The sequence below is a fragment of the Oncorhynchus clarkii genome, chromosome 10 (genome assembly GCF_045791955.1).
Source record: "Oncorhynchus clarkii lewisi isolate Uvic-CL-2024 chromosome 10, UVic_Ocla_1.0, whole genome shotgun sequence".
NCBI classification, from domain to species: Eukaryota; Metazoa; Chordata; class Actinopteri; order Salmoniformes; family Salmonidae; genus Oncorhynchus; species Oncorhynchus clarkii.
The window spans coordinates 7,684,918-7,707,251 of record NC_092156.1 but is presented as its reverse complement, the minus strand read 5'-3'; the positions used below and the strand labels follow the sequence as shown (position 1 = coordinate 7,707,251).

General features: G+C 42.8%; 1 protein-coding gene across 1 annotated transcript in view; it reads left to right on the top strand.

Moving 5' to 3' along the window:
- LOC139417966 (sarcoplasmic/endoplasmic reticulum calcium ATPase 1-like) overlaps positions 1 to 22,334 on the top strand; it is a 103,434-nt gene that overhangs the window by 39,186 nt on the left and 41,914 nt on the right. The window contains exons 5-10 of the mRNA XM_071166995.1: positions 1,263 to 1,401; positions 9,415 to 9,495; positions 15,589 to 15,674; positions 15,926 to 16,081; positions 16,301 to 16,442; positions 16,588 to 16,754. Of these exons, the coding sequence (XP_071023096.1) occupies positions 1,263 to 1,401; positions 9,415 to 9,495; positions 15,589 to 15,674; positions 15,926 to 16,081; positions 16,301 to 16,442; positions 16,588 to 16,754 (771 nt within the window). The remainder of the gene's footprint in view (positions 1 to 1,262; positions 1,402 to 9,414; positions 9,496 to 15,588; positions 15,675 to 15,925; positions 16,082 to 16,300; positions 16,443 to 16,587; positions 16,755 to 22,334) is intronic.

The following is a 22,334-nucleotide window of genomic DNA, read 5'->3' as shown; positions in this document are numbered from 1 at the left end:
CATGCAGGATATTATATGGTGTGTCACCTTAGGGCGAAGACATTATGTAACGAGTCATCGATACAGAACCCTAACTTGTGTTCTGCTTTCGACCTTCATACGTGCCAGCAGGGCTTTTATTGATGGGTAGGATAGTAAAGCCGCATTCAATTGAAACATGGAAACCATGGAGCCAAGGCCAACCTTTTTAAATTGCCCAGTGTATATACACATGGCAATGTACATGGTGCTTCTAGAGGCGCCAGTAAAACAAGCCTTTGATGATGTAAATGCTAGTTCTGTAGGTATTTCACTCAAAGCGATCACTTACTGTCTTTGTTCATTTCACTCTGTAGACCTGCAGACAGAAACGGGTCAGTGTTAATTGAAGACCATTAACTGCAGCCTAATCAGAATTGGTCTCTGAATAGAGCACTTTGTCCTTGGGGGGGATGGGTAGAATTAGGAGGGATGGGTAGAATGAGGAGGGATGGGTAGAATGAGGAGAGATGGGTAGAATGAGGAGAGATGGGTAGAATGAGGAGAGATGGGTAGAATGAGGAGAGATGGGTAGAATGAGGAGAGATGGGTAGAATGAGGAGAGATGGGTAGAATGAGGAGAGATGGGTAGAATGAGGAGAGATGGGTAGAATGAGGAGGGATGGGTAGAATGAGGGGGGATGGGTAGAATGAGGGGGGATGGGTAGAATGAGGGGGGATGGGTAGAATGAGGGGGGATGGGTAGAATGAGGGGGGATGGGTAGAATGAGGGGGGATGGGTAGAATGAGGAGGGATGGGTAGAATGAGGAGGGATGGGTAGAATGAGGAGGGATGGGTAGAATGAGGAGAGATGGGTAGAATGAGGAGGGATGGGTAGAATGAGGAGGGATGGGTAGAATGAGGAGGGATGGGTAGGATGGGTAGAATGAGGTGGAGGGATGGGTAGAATGAGGAGGAGGGATGGGTAGAATGAGGAGGAGGGATGGGTAGAATGAGGAGGAGGGATGGGTAGAATGAGGAGGAGGGATGGGTAGAATGAGGAGGAGGGATGGGTAGAATGAGGAGGAGGGATAGATAGAGCACATGGGGTTTGGAGGACACATTGACAGCTGAGTGAGCAAGCACTGTGTACGGTCAGTCTATGGGTTGAATGTTCAGTTTATAGCCATTGCCTTTCTAGTAGGTGTTCATTCCAAAGTGACAGAAAGGCACCAACACTTTAGCGTGGTACAAAATGGGGCTGTTGGTACTGAACCTGCCTCTGTCTTTCTGTGTGGTCCAGGAGAGGAATGCGGAGAACGCCATCGAGGCGCTGAAGGAGTACGAGCCAGAGATAGCCAAAGTGTACCGCATGAACCGCAAGGCTGTCCAGAGGGTCAAAGCCCGGGAAATCGTGCCTGGGGATGTTGTAGAGATTGCGGGTGAGTACAGGGTGAGGGACAGACAGATTATTTTTCAGTGTGAAATTATTTTTCTTTGTTCACCCTGCATTCTGGCCCATACCACACACACACACACACACACACACACACACACACACACACACACACACACACACACACACACACACACACACACACACACACACACACACACACACACACACACACACACAGTGCCTTCAGAAAGTGTTCACACCCCTTTTCCCCACATTTTGTTGTATTACAGCCTGAATTTGAAATTGATTAAATGTTGTTTTTGTCACTGACCTACACACAATACTCCGTAATATCTTGAGTCCATAAGTAACTGATCAACCCCTTTTGTTATGACAAACTTAAATAAGTTCAGGAGTAAAACTGCTGAACAAGTCACATAATAACGTTGCATGGACTCACTCTGTGTACAATAATAGTGTTTAACATGACTACCTCATCTCTGTACCCCACTCATATACAGTACCAGTCAAAAGCTTGGACACACCTACTCATTCAAGGCTTTTTCTTTATTTGTATTATTTTCTACATTGTAGAATAATAATGAGGACATCAAAATAACACATATGGAATCATGTAGTAACCAAAAAAGTGTTAAACAAATCAAAATATATTTTAGATTCTTCAAAGTAGCCATCCTTTGCCTTGAAGATGGCTTTACACACTCTTGGCATTCTCTCAACCAGCTTCATGAGGTAGTCACCTGGAATGCATTTCAATTAACAGGTGTGCCTTGTTAAAAGTTAATTTGTGGAATTTATTTCCTTCTTAATATTTTTTGAGCCAATCAGTTGGAAAAGCCTATAGAATGCTGACTGCAGGAATGTCCACCAGAGCTGTTGCCCGATAATTGAATGTTAATTTCTAGACCTAGGCTATTTGGCTACTATCTACAGATACATTTTGAAAACATTCTGAAGAATCATTACTGCAAGAACAACAGGTTCTTGAGAGAGCCTCGTTCTGGCGGCTGAGGAGTATTTCTGTCTGTAATAAAGCACTTTTGTGGGGACTCTTTTTGATTGGCTGGGCCTGGCTCCCAGGCCCACCTATGGCTGCACCCCTGCCTAGTCATGTGAAACCCATAGATTAGGGCCTAATGAATTTATTTCAATTTACAGATGTTCTTTATATGAACTGTAACTCAGCAAAATCTTTGAATTTGTTGCGTTTATGATATCGTACATAAACTAAAACAGGCATTCTGGTAACACTCGTAGGCACTAAGGGGCTATATGATGATTTTTTCCCCCTTGTTTCTATAATGTTGTTACCTTCATTTTTTTTGGGGGGGGGGGGGGGTCTCTATTGATTAATGAGATGCAAATGTTATATTTATTTTTGTGCTGTAATTTGCCATTTACCTTGAAACATATTATAATTTGTTTATATTATTGTCTCAATGAGCCACTAGGCTATAAATAAGAGCTAAGTGCAATGGTCAGGACACTGACGTTAGTTTGACGTAGAATCGTCAGTCACCTGTCTGCATCCTGGTAATTAAAGTGAGCAGTAAGAAATCAATCTCTGACTTGTTTTGGGTGCCCCAACTCCATTGTACCTTGAATTAGTCCTTTTGGAAGTTTTTTCCTCGGTAAGTCATTCATGTCGATTTGTCATTTTGTTGTTGAGCACCCCTTTTTCTTTGTATGCTGAAGAACGTAGGCCCACCTGAACTCGTCCCTTTGAGCATTGTGAAGTTATCAATTATGCTTTGGATGGTGTATCAATACACCCAGTAACTACAAAGATCTTTCCTAACTCAGTTGCCGGAAAGGAAGGAAACCGCTCAGGGATTTCACCATAACTTTTTTTTAAAACAGAGTTTAATGGCTGTGATAGGAGAAAACTGAGGATGGATCTACAACATTGTAGTTACTCCACAATACTAACCTAAATGACAGAGTGAAAAGAAGGAAGTACAGAGCAAAAATATTCCAAAACATGCATCCTGTTAGCAACAAGGCTCTAAAGTAATACTGCAAAAAAATTGGCAAAGCAATTCACTTTTTGTCCTGAATCGAAAGTGTTATGTTTGGGGCAAATCCAATACATCACTGAGTACCACTCTCCATATTTTCAAGCAGTGGTGGCTGCATCATGTTATGGGTATGCTTGTAATCATTAAGGACTGGGGAGGTTTTCAGGACAAAAAAGAAATGGAATGGAGCCAAGCACAGGCAAAATCCTAGAGGAAAACCTGGTTCAGTCTGCTTTCCACGAGACACTGGGAGATTAATTCATCTTTCCACAGGACAATAACTTAAAACGTTTGGCAAAATCTACACTGGAGTTGCTTACCAAGAAGACTTTGAATGTTCCTGAGTTGCCGAAGTACAGTTTTTAATTAAATCTACTTAAATCTATGGCAAGACCTGAAAATGGTTGTCTAGCAATGATCAACAACCAATTTAACATCATTTTGAAACTAATCATGGGCAGATGTTGCACAATCCAGCTGTGGAAAGACTGCCAAAGATTGCTTCGACAAAGTATTGACTCACAAGTGTGAATAATTATGTAAATTAGATATTTTTGTAGTTAATTTTCAATAAATGTGAAAACAAATTCTCAAAACATGTTTTCACTTTGTCATTATGGGGTATAGTGTGTAGATGGGTGAGAAATGTAACACGTTTTGAATTTAGGCTGTAACACAACAAAACGTGGAATAAGTCGTAAGTCGTAAGGGGAATGAATACCTTGTGAAGGCACTGTAAAAGCCTTTCCACTGGGCCCACAGGTGCCAGCCAGGACCACGTGTGTGTGTGAGAGAAGTGGCTGCGGTCGTCCCTGTATTTAGGGGACTTTACATTTCCAAAGCGTTTCCCTTGCTCTCAGTCTCACCACCTGGTTACTGCTGCTGGGTATTCTGAGCCAGGCGTGCTGCCCTGTTCTGAGCCAGGCGTGCTGCCCTGTTCTGAGCCAGCCCTGCTGCCCTGTTCTGAGCCAATTGCAATTTTCCAAGGTCCCTCTTTGTGACCACTGACCACAAGACTGAACAGTAGTCCAGGTGTGACAAAACTAGAGCCTGTAGGACCTGCCTCAACAGAAATGTTGAGGTTCAACAGCACCTCTTAGAACACTGAGAAGAAGCAGCACTATCAGGTATCCTGTGGAGTGTTAAGGTTGAGGGTCTACACCAGAAGTTAATGGGTGTCTGTAGGAGGAAGGTATATGGTGGGGGTCAATTAAGCTTGGAATGTACTGAGTGTAGGGAAAATGATCATATGTGGCAGGCATTGATAAGGGGGGATAGAGTCATGGATTAGTGATGAAGTGGGTGGAGGTCAGGTCACGTTAAGGGAAAATGGACCGTTTATTTTGCACGTATCACTTAGTTTCCTACCTAGCAATAAAGATGCAATAGTTAGCGAGAAGGAGGAGACTCCACCCAAAGTGGGGTACATATACCACCACTATGGTAACCATGTCTTCCAGTCTGTTCAGCTGTTCGATCCTTTAGGGAAGAATAAACTTGGTTTAAAGCTTTCACAGTGTCCGTTGAGTTCTTCCTCTGATAATTAGAACCTAACACTATCTGGGACATATAATACAACCCCAGCCTGACACTACTGTATATGAGGAACCAATGAGATCTAGCCACTCCAATCCTCTTTATTGTCTCTATGGCGATCTGGCATCTTTGAGCTGAGGTGGAGAGGGAAGTGTTTTCTGTTGAAATGGGATGTGACCCCCCCCCCCCCCCCCCGCGCCCTCCCATCTGTCTCTGTAATCAGGGTCTCCTCTGTGGACGGTGAGTCCGAGTATCACTCCTCTCTGTCAGCAGCTCTATATAAATGAATGATGGGGTTTTATTAGTCTAGCCCACCTAGTATCTGCTGAGTGGAGGGCAGAGCACACAGACAGAGGGCACACAGACAGAGGAAAGATGCAAGCCTGTCAGGATGTGAGTGGCCCACAGAGGAAAGATGCAAGTCTGTCAGGATGTGAGTGGCCCACAGAGGAAAGATGCAAGCCTGTCAGGATGTGAGTGGCCCACAGAGGAAAGATGCAAGTCTGTCAGTATGTGAGTGGCCCACAGAGGAAAGATGCCATTTCCTACCATAGCAGATACTGGGTAGAGAGGCTTCCAGCTTGGCATAGTGTTCTGTATGTACAGTATTGCCTGAGCAGAGGAATATCTCTCTGTGACTTAATCTGGTTGCTTAGTGCTATTTTACACTAGTAAACACTCAGTAGGTAAAACTACAGTTATTTTTTTCTCTCTCTCAGAAAGTGTCTAAGAGCATGTTCAGAGGCAAACACTCCTTTTTAATTGTTATTATTTATTTTTTTACTTACCATTTCTTCTCCAAAAACATTTGTTTGTGTCAAGAGTCTTTTCTCTCCTGTATGTTGGACTAGTGTCGGTTCAAGTTGTTTCCATGGGAACTAGCGATCTGAAAGGAATGGAAATGGACACTCAACTACAGTGCCTTTTTTGAGGAGAGCTAAAAAAACATAAATGCAGTATATTTACACAAGTTTCCACCCTCCTCTCTGCTGCCTGCCTGGCTGGTTTCACATTGTCCCCAGTGCCAGCGTTACGCCACAGTTATGGGTGTGGAACTTTCCCTGTTAAAAAAAAAAAAAAAAAAAAAGATTTTCTTCACAGATAGAAACTGGCTGTACACTTGAGACAGACAAGGTTGTTGGAACTACGAACACATACAGGCTTAGACGGCCTGAAGAAATTGAAACCTGGGAAGACCTCCTAGTGGAACAGGAAGGGAGTGAAGATTGTCCCATACAGGAATGGGTGCCATGTAGCCAGATCACTAATAAACATGATGTTTGGGTTCCATTCTCATGAATATCCAATGCCTAACCTCCTCGGTTAGGGAACTAGAGATGGATTTAGGTGGTAATAAGATCAGAGTTGAAGAAGCTATGCAGTAGTGTATTTTGTCTGCTGTCTATCTTCAGGAGAACTGGGACTGTGAACCTAGCAGTAGTATGACCTTAAGAGCACAAGCAGCTCTGTCAGTGTGGTACTTGCTGTGTCATGATTCAATTAAATCAGCAATCTCAGACCATCACAAATCACATCAACTAGAGTTTGGTCTGATAGATCCTAAGTTCCAGGAATGAATATCAGACCATCACATCAACTAGAGTTTGGTCTGATGGATACTAAGTTCCAGCCAGGGGTGAACGTTAAGTTAGGCACACACTACTGGTTGATTCTCCAAAGGTTCCCTCCAGACAGTTGACCGTTTGCACTCAGTAATGGCGTAGGCTGCATTATGTTAAGGTAAGTATTCACTGTCAAATAGAACTTACTGATCCCAAGCACCTAGTATTAGCATTTAGATGGGAGAGGAGCGAGCGAGACTCAGTCTGTGGGAGGTGATTGGAGACGAGTGATGGTTGAGTTGGAGGAGAGGGCTACAGTAGGTGAGGAGGATGCTGGGAGTGGGAGTTTCAAAAGCCTCTTTTTTGCAGTTCCCACACATACACCTCTCTTTCTTTCCTCGCTTCATCTCTTTCTTGTTGCAGAAGAGAGGAGGAGTGGATTGTCAGATATAATGTGAGAGATTGAGTACTCGTGATAAAGTAGGAAAATGAGAACTCCAAGGGCAATGCAGGAAAATGCCATGATGGGGGGGGGGGGGGGGGGGGGACACAGGAAGTTTTCTGAAATCATCAAACTAGCAGTTTGCCATAGTCCTACCAATGAATGTGATGAAAGGTTTTTAATCAATACCTTAGGTTTGGTCAGTGGTTCACTTCCTGATTAGAGTTGGAGGGGAGGCCAAATAATGCTCCCACACACACTAGGTCGTGGAACATAGCTAATCACTGTCAGTTTGCCTTGCGTAATAATGATCATTCAGCACCACCAGATAAAGCAATAGACAAGACAGACTTTTCATGAGGGATCCTAATTGGTGCATTCTGTTACTAGCCTTGTTTTAGTGAATAGCAGTGGATTAGGCTGATATCTGAGGACAGGGTTGGACCCGTCTGAATAGCAGTGAATTATGTAGGCTGATGTCTGAGGACAGGGTTGGACCCGTCTGAATAGCAGTGAATTATGTAGGCTGATGTCTGAGGACAGGGTTGGACCCGTCTGAATAGCAGTGAATTATGTAGGCTGATGTCTGAGGACAGGGTTGACCAATCTGGATAACATGTAGCACAGAACTGTGTTGATGTGTGTATTTACCTCTGTAAACCATGCAACTTCAAACCATTACAGAATAGCGTATTGGTTGTGTGGTCGTCAACATCAGTTGCATCATAGCTTTCAGTTATGAGGATGTCTGCTTCATGTCTTATGACTTGTAAACCTCTTACTGTAATGATATCTTCATATTCTAGAAGTTTTTACTTAAAAAAAAAGTGCTTGGATGAAGCAATTCCAGCATCACTGTCCTGGTGTGACCCACCAACGTGCCCCAAAAACGGTTGAATGTGAAGCTGTGATAAATGTGTGCATTGGAGCATGGTTCAAAGCACATTAAGTGCCACATGCCCACGACTCCTAAACCCTGTCATGAAAGATGACTTTAATATACAGCCGGAGAGGAGAGAAATAGATTAGAGGTATTAATCCAAGCTGCTTGTTTATGGGTTCATCCCTCTGTGATGAGGGAGCTGAGTGCTTTCTCAGATGCCCGAGCGCGAGTGTGGAATCCATTTTATAGGGATGGCAATCGTGACTCGATCAGAGTTGCATCAAGGTAGTTTTTATTTCTTTATTTTTTTTGGTATACGGTTGGCTGAATGTTGTTGACTTGCAAGGCTACGCCAGGGCTCGCTGGCTGAAGTTACTTTGCTAAAGGCTTTTTTTTTTTTTTTTTATGCTGCGATTCGATAGGTTGCAATTGAGTGTTCACCTGGGGAACGTGGGTGGTTGCCGGCAGTTTCACAGCTAGTCTTCCATCTTCTCATTTCCTTCGTGATTACACCTCCTGGCCCGCTGGACTCACATCATCACAGGTCACTACAGAGATCTTCATTTTAAAATCTCACTCACCTTTCTCTTGTCTCTCTTCACTATTATCTCGTCTCAAATTCAATTTAAAGGCTTTATTGGCATGGGAAACACATGTTAACATTGCCAAAGCAAGTGAAGTAGATGATTAACAAAAGTGAAATAAACAATAATGTACAGTATACATTACACTCACAGAAGTTGCAAAAGAATAAAGACATTTCAAATGTCATTATTTCTATATACAGTGTTGTGACGATGTGCAAATAGTTAAAGGGATTTTTTTTTAGAGCAGAGGAAAGAGTGCCTCCTACTGGCCCTCCAACACCACTTCCAGCAGCATCTAGTCTCTCATCCAGGGACCGACCAGGACCATCCCTGCTTAGCTTCAGAAGCAAGCCAGCAGCATCTAGTCTCCCATCCAGGGACTGACCAGGACCAACCCTGCTTAGCTTCAGAAGCAAGCCAGCAGCATCTAGTCTCCCATCCAGGGACCGACCAGGACCATCCCTGCTTAGCTTCAGAAGCAAGCCAGCAGCATCTAGTCTCCCATCCAGGGACCGACCAGGACCAACCCTGTTTAGCTTCAGAAGCAAGCCAGCAGCATCTAGTCTCCCATCCAGGGACTGACCAGGACCAACCCTGCTTAGCTTCAGAAGCAAGCCAGCAGTGGGATTCAGGGTGGTATGCTGCTGGCATGTTTGGGAACCACTGCTGTAGGACAACAAATTCCATCCAATGTCTAGATGGAATTTGTATTTGTGGTCCTGGCGACTGGACCTTTTTTTGAAACACCATTATTTTAGTCTTACTGCTATTTACTGTCAGTGCCCAGGTCTGACATAATCTGTGCAGAAGATCTAGGTGCTGCTGTAGGCCCTCCTTGGTTGGTGACAGAAGCACCAGATCATCAGCAAACAGTAGACATGGTCTCTCTTCCTCCCTCTCTCTTCTTATTTCTCCCTCTGTAGAATGTTAACCCAATACTTTCATCAAATGACAGTTTTAAACAAACCCTCTGTCTGCTCTTCTAACCTGTTTTTGTTTTTGTCTAGTTGGTGACAAGGTCCCTGCTGACATCAGGATCACCTCCATTAAATCTACCACCCTAAGAGTGGACCAGTCTATTCTAACAGGTAGGCTACAACGCTACATACTGACTGGTTAGCTGGTTGACTTGGCTGGGTTGGTTGGTTAGCTGGTTGACTTGGCTGGGTTGGTTGGTTAGCTGGTTGACTTGGCTGGGTTGGTTGGTTGGCTGGCTGAGATTAAACCTCTGTTCCTCTTAATGTTATCTACAACATGCTCGTAGTGTTACCTACAACATACTCGTACCTACAACAGCCTCTTACCTTTACCGACAACATGCTCGTATTGTTACCTACAACATGCTCGTATTGTCACCGACAACATGCTTGTATTGTCACTGACAACATGCTCGTATTGTCACCGACAACATGCTCGTACTGTAACCTACAACATGCTCGTATTGTTACCTACAACATGCTCGTATTGTTACCTACAACATGCTCGTATTGTCACTGACAACATGCTCGTATTGTCACCGACAACATGCTCATACTGTTACCTACAACATGCTCGTATTGTTACCTACAACATGCTCGTATTGTTACCAACAACATGCTTGTATTGTTACCTACAACATGCTTGTATTGTTACCTACAACATGCTCGTACTGTTACCTACAACATGCTCGTACTGTTACCTACAACATGCTCGTATTATTACCTACAACATGCTCATACTGTTACCTACAACATGCTCGTACTGTTACCGACAACATGCTCGTACTGTTACCGACAACATGCTCGTATTGTTACCGACAACATGCTCGTACTGTTACCGACAACATGCTCGTACTGTTACCTACAACATGCTCGTATTGTTACCGACAACATGCTCGTACTGTTACCTACAACATGCTCGTACGGTTACCGACAACATGCTCGTACGGTTACCTACAACATGCTCGTACGGTTACCGACAACATGCTCGTACGGTTACCGACAACATGCTCATACTGTTACCTACAACATGCTCATATTGTTACCGTCAACATGCTCGTACTGTTACCGACAACATGCTCGTACTGTTACCTACAACATGCTCATACTGTTACCGACAACATGCTTGTACCGTTACCTACAACATGCTCATATTGTTACCTACAACATGATCGTACTGTTACCTACAACATGCTCGTACCGACAACATGCTCGTATTGTTACCGACAACATGCTCGTACTGTTACCTACAATATGCTCGTACTGTTACCGACAACATGCTCGTATTGTTACCTACAACATGCTCGTACTGTTACCTACAACATGCTTGTATTGTTACCTAAAAACATGCTCGTATTGTTACCGACAACATGCTCGTATTGTTACCTACAACATGCTCGTACTGTTACCGACAACATGCTCGTATTGTTACCGACAACATGCTCGTATTGTTACCGACAACATGCTCGTATTGTTACCGACAACATGCTCGTATTGTTACCGACAACATGCTCTTAATGTTACCGACAATATGCTCGTACTGTTACCTACAATATGCTCGTACTGTTACCGACAACATGCTCGTATTGTTACCGACAACATGCTCGTATTGTTCCCGACAACACGCTCATATTGTTACTGACAACATGCTCGTACTGTTACCGACAACATGCTCGTACTGTTACCTACAACATGCTCGTATTGTTACCGACAACATGCGCGTACTGTTACCTACAACATGCTCGTACTGTTACCTACAACATGCTCGTACTGTTACCTACAACATGCTCGTACTGTTACCTACAACATGCTCGTATTGTTACCGACAACATGCTCGTACTGTTACCGACAACATGCTCGTACTGTTACCTTCAACATCCTTTTTTTTTACCCCTCCCCCACCCCCTCTTTGGAGGACAAATATCTTTGTTTTTTATAGCTTTTTTGCTACATACATACATACATACATACATACATACATACATTCGTACGTACGTACGTACGTACGTACGTACATACATACGTACCATACATACATATATACATACATGGTACTTTTATATAAAGCAGTCACATAACCATAATACATTACCCAACATAAACTCTTTAATCCCACCTCTCAGCCCCTCCCACCTATCACCATAGACCTCAGCTCCTTAATCACGCCCCTCAGCCACTCTCAGCCCCTCCCACCTATCACCATAGACCTCAGCTCTTTAATCCCACCTCTCAGCCCCTCCCACCTATCACCATAGACCTCAGCTCTTTAATCCCACCTCTCAGCCCATCCCACCTATCACCATAGACCTCAGCTCCTTAATCCCGCCCCTCAGCCACTCTCAGCCCCTCCCATCTATCACCATAGACCTCAGCTCTTTAATCACGCCCCTCAGCCACTCTCAGCCCATCCCACCTATCACCATAGACCTCAGCTCTTTAATCCCGCCCCTCAGCCCATCCCACCTATCACCATAGACCTCAGCTCTTTAATCCCACCCCTCAGCCACTCTCAGCCCATCCCACCTATCACCACAGACCTCAGCTCTTTAATCCCACCCTCAGCCACTCAGCCCATCCCATCTATCACCAGAGACCAGCCTCGTTTGGTTTCCATGTGCCATATATTTTTCAATTGTGCTGGGATGTTTTACAACTTTTTTTTACCTTTCTAATCGTATATTATCCACAGATTGTGAAATGGATGAAAACCTTTCCGACAAGTAATTTGATTATTACATTTTTGGCTGACTATGGCTTTCCAAATTGCCCAACACTGTTATTTGTAAGGTTCATTTTAAGTGCGTGTTCTAATTTTTTTTAAACATTCCTGAACCTGTGACCAGAAACCAGCTACATAGGTGCAATGCCAGAATAAATGATCTATTGATTCTGTCTCTTCGTAGCACAATCTACAGAGCTGAGATTGTTGTATGCCCCGCCCCATATACAGTATATAGCATTCTGTTGGTGGCAAGAACTTTATATAATAATTTAAATTGGAAAACTCTGTGTTGAATCAAGTGTAGGTTTGTTTTGTACCACGCAAAACATATGCTATGAAATTGGTACATCGCAAATCTCCCATTGATTTTGCAACCTGTATGGCGTAGCTGTCAACATTTTTGTCTTCAGATGAAACTGGTATATTTTTCTGTCTATGCCAGTTCCTTTCAGCCAATTTCTAACTGCAAACAAGTTCCCTACCTTCTCTTTTCCACTTGCCTCCTCCGTTATTGTGGTTGTGCTGCAATCAGTAGGTTGTAAATTTGGATTGAGCAGATATTCCCAGATATTTTCGATAACTGCAAGTGACAAATCCTCCGTTTCTATTCATAATATCATTCATACAGTTGAAGTCAGAAGTTTACATAAACCTTAGCCAAATACATTTAAATTCCTGACATTTAATCCTACTAAAAATTCCCTGTTTTAGGTCAGTTGTTTTAAGAATATGAAATGTCAGAATAATAGGAGAGAATTATTTATTTCAGCTTGTATTTCTTTCATCACATTCCCAGTGGGTCACAAGTTTACATACACTCAATTAGCATTTGGTAGCACTGCCTTTAAATTGTTTAACTTGCGTCAAACATTTCGGGTTGCCTTCCACAAGCTTCCCACAATAAGTTGGGTGAATTTTGTCCCATTCCTCCTGACAGAGCTGGTGTAACTGAGTCAGGTTTGTAGGCCTCCGTGCTCCACCCACTTTTTCAGGTCTACCCACACATTTTCTATAGGATTGAGGTCAGGGCTTTGATGGCCACTCCAATACCTTGATTTTGTTGTCCTTAAGCCATTTTGCCACAACTTTGGAAGTATGTTTGGGGTCATTGTCCATTTGGAAGACGCATTTGTGACCAAGCTTTAACTTCCTGACTGATGTCTTGAGATGTTGCTTCGTAATATATCCACATAATTTTCTGTCCTCATGATGCCATCTATTTTGTGAAGTGCACCAGTCCCTCCTGCAACAAAGCACCCCCTACAAAATGATGCTGCCACTCCCGTGCTTCACGGTGAGGATGGTGTTCTTCGGGCTTGCAAGCCTCCCCCGTTTTCCTCCAAACATAACAATGGTCTTTATGGCCAATCAGTTCTATTTTTGTTTCATCAGACCAGAGGACATTTCTCCAAAAAGTATGACCTTGGTCACCATGTGCAGTTGCAAACTGTAGTCTGGCTTTTTTATGGCGGTTTTGGAGCAGTGGCTTCTTCCTTGCTGAGAAGCCTTTCAGGATATGTCAATATAGGACTTGTTTTACTGTGAATATAGATACTTTTATACCCGTTTACTCCAGCATCTACACAAGGTCCTTAACTGTTATTTTGGGATTGATTTCAGTTTCACACGAAAGTACGTTCATCTCTCGGAGACAGAACGGTTCTTCTTCCTGAGCAGTATGACGGCTGCGTGGTCCCATGGTGTTTATACTTGCGTACTATTGTTTGTACAGGTGAACGTGGTACCGTCAGGCGTTTGCAAATTGCTCCCAAGGATGAACCAGACTTGTGGAGGTCTACAATTTTTGTTTCTGAGGTCTTGGTTGATTTATTTTGATTTTCCCATGATTTCAAGCACTGAGGCACTGAGTTTGAAGGTAGGCCTTGAAATACATCCACAGGTACACCTCCAATTGACTCAAATTACCTCAATTATTCTATCAGAAGCTTCTAAAGCCAATACATAATTTTCTGAAATTGTCCAAGCTGTTTAAAGGCACAGTCAACTTAGTGTATGTAACCTTCTGACCCACTGGAATTGTGATGCATTGAATAAGTGAAATAATTTGTCTGTAGAGAATTGTTGGAAAAATTACTTGTGTCATGCACAAAGTAGATGTCCTAACCGACTTGCCAAAACTATAGTTTGTTAACAAGAAATTAGTGGAGTTGTTGAAAACAAGTTGACTCCAACCTAAGTGTATGTAAACTTCTGACTTCAACTGTAAATATAATTTAAAAAAAATAATATTTTTTCCATAAATGTTTTTTTATTAATCAGTGTAATTTGAGTTTAATTTAATAAACATAATATTTGTTCTGTCTTTTCTGGAGGATAAAACTAAAATTGTAGCTTTGTATGGCTTGTTTAAGAAAGGGCGATACTTTAAACAAAATTTTATTTTCAATTACTCAGAAATGAGAAGTTGAAATCTGTATAAAGGCAAAAAGGCAATTTTTGAACAAAGGATGAGCCATTCTTAATTTTGGGTTCAAGTATAACTTATGTATGAGTGAAGCTTTTAGTGAGTGGTTTAAAGCTTTAATATTTCATCATTTTAGCCCCCCAAACTCATATTCATTATATAAATAGGCACGTTTTAATTTTGTCTGGCTTAGCATTCCAAATAAATAAAAAATAATGTAAATTGCTCATGATTTTAAGAAATTTGTCATTAGTAATTAAACCAAAGAGTTAATCAATGTGATTTTTTCTTCCATAAATAGACAAGCATCTCTCCAGGGTTGCAGAAGATTGTCTATTACAACTTTATTGAAATTAATTGTGGTAAATTGATTTATATTTTTTGAGATGTGAATACGTCTACTTCAACAGTCACCCATTTTTATATGGTACACTCATAATTCGGTTTTAATCCAGAGAGCCTAGAAAAGTGATCAGTATCTTCCCTGCAGGGATCCAGATTGCGGAATTACTGTTTTTTTCCCCTGGATTTCTAACTCCTTGATATTCTTGTTGGATCTAATTTTAATAGCTTGCATTTCCATGGCCATAATAAATAGATATGGAGACAACGGACAACCTTGTTTTACTCATTTTAAAACCTCAATACTTTTTATTTGACTAGGCAAGTCAGTTAAGAACAAATTCTTATTTTCAATAACGGCCTAGTGGGTTAACTGCCTGTTCAGGGGCAGAACGACAGATTTGTACCTTGTCAGCACGGGGGTTTGAACTTGCAACCTTCGGTTACTAGTCCAACGCTCTAACCACTAGGCTACCCTGCCACACTTTGAGAAGTACCCAATATTTACTATTTTACATCTGGGGTTGCTGTACATATCTTTAACCCATTGTGTAAGAGATTCACCAAAATTAGAGTAATCCAGGCAATAAATCTAAATTATAATCGTACTTTAATCAAACGCCTTTTCAAAATCTGCTATGAAGACCTACAACATCCTCGTAGTGTTAATGGCTTGTAGGATCTTATATAAGTGTGTACTAATCCGTCTCTACAGGCGAATCTGTGTCAGTGATCAAACACACCGACCCCGTCCCTGACCCCAGAGCTGTCAATCAAGACAAGAAGAACATGCTGTTTTCTGTAAGAACTATACTTCCTGTTTGGCGCCAGCTCTGCTTGCACTTCTCACTCTCACACAAATAAACACATGGCTCTGTTCTGGTCTCAGCCTGCTGCATTCCTCGGGGGGGGGGGGGGGGGGAAGCTCTTACACTAAAATAGTTAGTTGAAAGTAGCAATTGCTGGTCCTATATGGATGCAAAATGCATGGTTTTAATTCAATATTAACCCTGCACTGACCTCTCCCTCATACTCTTGCTCCTCCTCCTCAGGGCACCAACATCGCTGCGGGGCGAGCCATCGGCATCGTGGTCTCCACTGGTGTATCCACAGAGATCGGTAAGATCAGGAACCAGATGGCAGCCACGGAGCAGGAGAAGACCCCCCTGCAGCAGAAACTGGACGAGTTCGGGGAGCAGCTCTCCAAGGTGGGTTTTAGGATGATGATAATTGAAATGTATTTATTTATGCTTTGTGCTATCATATCTACACTGTTTTCTGTTAGTTTTTTTTCTGTCTGTTTTCTGTTTTTGGTCTGTGTGTTCTGTGCTGTGAATGAGCCATATGTCTGCAAGCCCAAAACAAAAGTCAAATTTTTTTTAGCCCAAAAAACGAACAAAAAGGTTTTGAACTTTGAACATTCCAAGGTCATCTCCCTGATCTGCGTGGCCGTCTGGATCATTAACATCGGCCATTTTAGTGACCCGGTCCACGGGGGGTCCTGGATGCGTGGGGCCATCTACTACTTCAAGATTGCTGTGGCCCTGGCTGTGGCTGCCATCCCTGAGGGTATGTGGGAGCAGTTTTATCCATCCCTCTGCCACTCTCTCACTCACTCCAAATTCCATATAAACAATATAATGAATTATCCTATGCTGTTCATGTCTCTCCACCTGATCCAATCCTGCCTCTTTACTACAACTGTTGTCCTCAGGTCTACCTGCTGTGATCACCACTTGCCTGGCGCTGGGAACCCGCCGCATGGCCAAGAAGAACGCCATCGTCCGCAGCCTGCCCTCGGTGGAGACCCTGGGCTGCACCTCCGTCATCTGCTCCGACAAGACCGGCACCCTCACCACTAACCAGATGTCTGTCTGCAAGGTAACCTGGGAATGTCTGGGAATGGTTTCCTGTGGACTGTAATGTTAGTGTGACTGACGGCTATGCACGTACATCAATAAGAAGGTGAAGGGTTAAGTGTCTTTCTCAAGGGCACAAAAGCAGGAGATGGCACATGGGATACCCATCGGTCTTTGGATTCGAGCCAACAACCCTTCGGTTGCAGACATATCTAACCTCTAGGCTACACGTCGTTGTAGTGGATGTTGTGTCTGTTTTTGTTGTTGTGTCGGCCCAGTATATTTAGTTCCAGTCCAGAAAGAACCCAAAGCATTGTACTGTACCTTCATATCATCATACAGGATTGACACTTCCTTCATACTGGGAGTTTCCTTGGAAAGCCTCCAGTCACACACACAGAGACACACACTGACAGAGATTTTGGACGGAGAACAGGTGGGGGTTAGTCGTAATGGAAAATCCCTGTGGTGTTGTACTGTTTCCAGTCCTCAGCCAGCCTTTTGAGAGCTAGCCAGGGCAGGTTGGCAGCACCACTCTGAGCTGTAGACAACAGTTGTACATGGCCCTCTCGCTCACCCTGAGAGAGCCAGGCACAGACAGACAGCCGGCAGGCAGGAAGCTGCTGCTGAATACCCCTTAGACACCTTTACGTACAGAAACTAAGACCACACACTCTGACACCCATATTGCCACTCTTTTGGAATCCTCCAGCCCATCGCGCTCCCCTCCACACTGTCTCTGTGTCTGTGTGTGTGTGTGTGGGTCTCTCTCTGTGTGTGTGTGTGTGTGCTCCACCATAGAGGAAATGCCAGGATCAATGTTTGTATTGGCTTCCATTTAGCCTCTGGAGCAGGATCTGGCTGACACCCTACCTACCTAACACACACACACTCTTACGCTCACACCTGACCTTTCAACTCTGAGAAGGGCCAAACTGTGTTTCTCATTTAACCTTTTTGAACATCAACTGTACATGCTGGCCAGAGGTCATTGGCAAGATTAGCAAATTTAGGCATGACATGCCAGAAACAAACGCTGACACTGCACATACAAATGGAACTGATCAAATTATGAAAGACGAGTATTGTAATTTTGATTTCCATAAAGTGAGTGTGGAAGAGGTGAAAAAATGTGTTGTCTATCAACATTGACAAGCCACCGGGGACTGACTACTTGGGTGGAAAATTACTTGGAAGGAAAATTACTGAGGATAATAATAGCAGATGATATTACCACTCCTATTTGCCATATCTCCAATCTAAGCCTACTGTGTCTGCCCCCAGAACTAAGGGAAGCAAAGTCATTCCGCCACCCAAGAATAGTAAAGCCCCCTTTACTGGCTCAAATAGCTGACCAATCAACCAAACTTTTGGAAAAAAATATTTTACTGTTAAACAAATTGACAAGACTTTAAGCACGCTTTTAGGGAAGGACATTCAACAAGCACGGCACTTACACAAATTACTGATTGGCTGAGAGAAATTGATGATGAAAAGATTGTGGGAGCTGTTTTGCTAGACTTCAGTGCGGCTTTTGACATTATTGATTATTGATCATTATTGATCTGATGGAAAAACATGTGTTATGGCTTTACACTCCTTGCTATATTGTGGATAAAGAGTCTAACATAACCCAGAGGGTGTTCTTTAATGGAAGCCTCTCCAACATAATCCAGGTAGAATCAGGAATTCCCCAGGGCAGCTGTCCAGGCCCCTTTCTTCAATCTTTACCTACCACTGGCCTTGAGTAAAACCAGTGTGTCTATGTATGTGGATGACTCAACACTATACACATCAGCTACTACAGCGAGTGATATCACTGCAACACTTAACAAAGAGCTACAGTTAGTTTCAGAATGGGTGGCAAGGAATAAGTTAGTCCTAAATATTTGAAAAACTAAATGCATTGTATTTGGCACAAATCATTCACTAAACCTCAACTAAATATTGTAATGAATAATGTGGTTATTTAGTAAGTTTAGGAGACTAAACTACTTGGAGTAACCCTGGATTGTAAACTGTCATGGTCAAAACATATTGATACAACAGTAACTAAGATGGGGAGAAGTCTGTCTATAATAAAGCGCTGGTCTGCCTTCTCAACAACACTATCAACAAGGCAGGTTCTACAGAGCCTAGTTTTGTCGCACCTGGACTACTGTTCAGTTGTGTCGCACCTGGACTACTGTTCAGTCTTGTGGTCAGGTGCCACAAAGAGGGACCTTGGAAAATTACAATTGGCTCAGAACAGGGCAGCACGGCTGGCCCTTAAATATACACACAGCTAACATTAATAATATGCATGTACCTCGACTAACCTGTACCCCCACACATTGACTTGGTACCACTTGTATATAGCCTCGTTATTTTTTTATTTTTTACTTATAGTTTCTTTAAAATGCATTGTTGGTGCAAGTAAGCTTGTAAGTAAGCATTTCACGGTAAGGTCTACACAGGTTATATTTGGCGCAAGTGACAAATAAAATTTGATTTGTAAATCGCTCATGGCTCAAAGTAGAGGAGAGATTGACCTCATCACTACTTGTTTTTGATAGAAGTGTTGACATGCTGTTGACATAGTGTACCAACTGTCATCATCAGCAGCATGGAACGAGAGAGGGAGTTCCCTAATGTCCTGTGAGAGTATATCAGAACAGGATAATCTCCTTGAGCTGAGCTAACAGCTATCCCTGGTCCCTCCCTGCCTGCCTCGGAACATGGCTGCCTGGATGCTGGAGAGACCTGGGTTGGATCCCAAATGGCTCCCTATATAGTGCACTACTTTTGTTTTGACCCTATTGGCTCTTATCAAAAGCAGTGCACTATATATCGATCCATTTGGGACTCAACCCTATTCTGCTCTCTCTGGTAAATATTTACTCTCTGGGCCCAGGCTATATTTGCTTAGTGCAGCTGGGAGATACAGGGAAACACCAAGGGAAACACAGAGTAGAGCTCCTCACGGGTCCAAAAAGGACCCGTTTCGAAATGGACCTTGGGCTTTCCCACCCGGACCCGATATGCATATTTTTTTTTAAATATAGAGACCTGTTCCGAACGGACCTGGGGACAACTAGAGCTTTTCCGAGTGAGGGAGGCGGCACAAAAGGAATTTTAAGTTAATGTACTTTATTAAGCTGATCATTTTCTACATTGTAGAATAAAAGTCATCAAAACTATGAAATAATACATTGAAGTGTTAAAAATATCAAAATATATTTTAGATTCTTCAAAGTACCCACCCTTAGTCACAATGACAGCTTTGCACACTCTTGGCTTTCTCTCAACCAGCTTTCCTTGGAATGCTTTTCCAACAGCCTTGAAGGAGATCCCACGTATCCTGAGCACTTGTTGGCTGCTTTTCCTTCACTCTGTGGTCCAACTCATCCCAAACCATCTTAATTGGGTTGAGGTCACAGATGATTGTGGAGGCCAGGTCATCTGATGCAGCACCTTCACTCTCCTTCTTTGTCAAAAAAACCCCCTTACATAGCTTGGAGGTGTGTTTTGGGTCATTGTTCTGTTGAAAACAAATGATAGTCCCAATAAGCACAAACTAGATGGGATGGTGTATCGTTGCAGAATGCTGTGGTAGCCATGCTGGTTAAGTGTGCCTTGAATTCTAGATAAATCACCAGCAAAGCATAGCCACACCATCACACCACCTCCTCCATGCTTCATGGTGGTAATCACACATGCATAGATTTTCCTTTCACAAAGACACGGCAGTTGAAACCAAACATCTCAAATTTGGACTCCTCAGACCAAAGGACAGATTTCCACCTGCGTAATGTCCATTGCTCGTTTCTTGGCCCAAGCAAGTCTTGACCCAAGCAGCTGAGCTTTCACAGGTGTGCCCCATCAGCACTGACAAACCTCCCAGCTCCGCCCACCTCTCCTACTCCGCCCACCAATCTCCTGCAGGAAGTAAGCACAGCAAAACCTAGTAGACCGTCACGGTGTCTTTTGGTAGTGTTTTTTTTGTAGCAATTCGTCCATAAAGGGTTGATTCACACAGTCGCTGAACAGTTGATTTGTGTCTGTTACTTGAACTCTGTGAAGCATTTCTTTGGGCCGCAATTTCTGAGGCTGGTAACTCTAATGAACTTATCCTCTGCAGCAGAGGTAACTCTGGTTCTTCTTTTCTTGTGGCGGTCCACATGAGAGCCAGTTTCATCATAGCGCTTGATGGTTTTTGCAACTGAATATGAAGAAACTTTCAAAGTTCTTGAAATGTTCCTTAAATCAATGATGGACTGTCATTTCTCTTTGCTTATCTGAGCTGTTCTTGCCATAATATGGATTTGGTCTTTTACCTAGTAGGGCTATCTTCTGTATACCACCCCTACCTTGTCACAACACAACTGATTGGCTCAAATGCATTAAGAAGGAAATAAATTACACCATTTAACAAGGCACACCTGTTAATTGAAATGCATTCCAGGTGACTACCTCATGAAGCTGGTTGAGAGAATGCCAAGAGTGTGCAAAGCTGTCATCAAGACAAAGGGTGGCTATTTTGAAGAATCTCAAATTATATTTTGATTTGTTTAACACTTTATTTTTGGTTACTACATGATTCCATATGTGTTATTTCATAGTTTTAATGTCTTCACTATTATTCTACTATGTAGAAAATAGTAAAAATAAAGAAAAACCCTGGAATGAGTAGGTGTGTCCAAACTTTTGACTGGTACTCTATGATTGGCCAACATCAACAACAAGCCACGCTCCACTCTCATGAAAAGCAAGCGCAGCAGCATACATAATATTTTTCTCACTCTGTACGGGCCAGTCTGTACGGCCCTTCTGGATAAGTCCGTTAAAATCACACATACCCAAGACCCGTGACAATCAGATCTGACCCAGACTTGTGACTTAATTTAGAATTCTGGATCTGGACCCGCTCAGATTGGGTCTTGGGTATTAGTGTAGAGTTGGATCTGTGAAGACCTCTAACAAAGAGCCGCTCTACCTCCTCAGGCCTCACCGTGGGGCAGTGTTTTCCCATTGTAGTTTTGGAATGATAGGAAACACCAGGGGAAACGGACCCTGACTTACTGCTGCCATTCTGTACAAGTCTCTCTTGCGAAATTGATTTGATCTCGGTGAGACTGACCTGTATAAATGAAGTTGTATCTGAAATAAATGAAAGCCATTCTCTCTCCTCAGTTCTAGCAGTTGGCCAGGGGGGATTTTCCATTGTGTTTTGGAGTGATGGGACCTTATAAGGTCATTTTCAGGGTTTACTGCAGTCCGAGTGGGATCAGACATGGAATTGCTTTAGTTTGCAAAATGTTTGCCTTTTCTATTTCAGTCTACTTAATCATCCCATTTTCCTTGGCTTGTTAGTTATCTGTGTGTGGCAGCACACATGTAATCATCAATTCAGAGCACAGCTTTATGCAACTGATCGTTAATGCCCATGGTAAAATTGGTTTGACTTTGGATATCCCTATTAGGCTAGCTGACCATCAATGAACATGGGACAATATTCTAAAATGTTAATGGCTCCCAATTTCTATGACTTCACCTCAAACCAACTATAAATTATATTTCATAAACAAATATTGAAAGCATTTCATTAGAAAACAGAAGAACA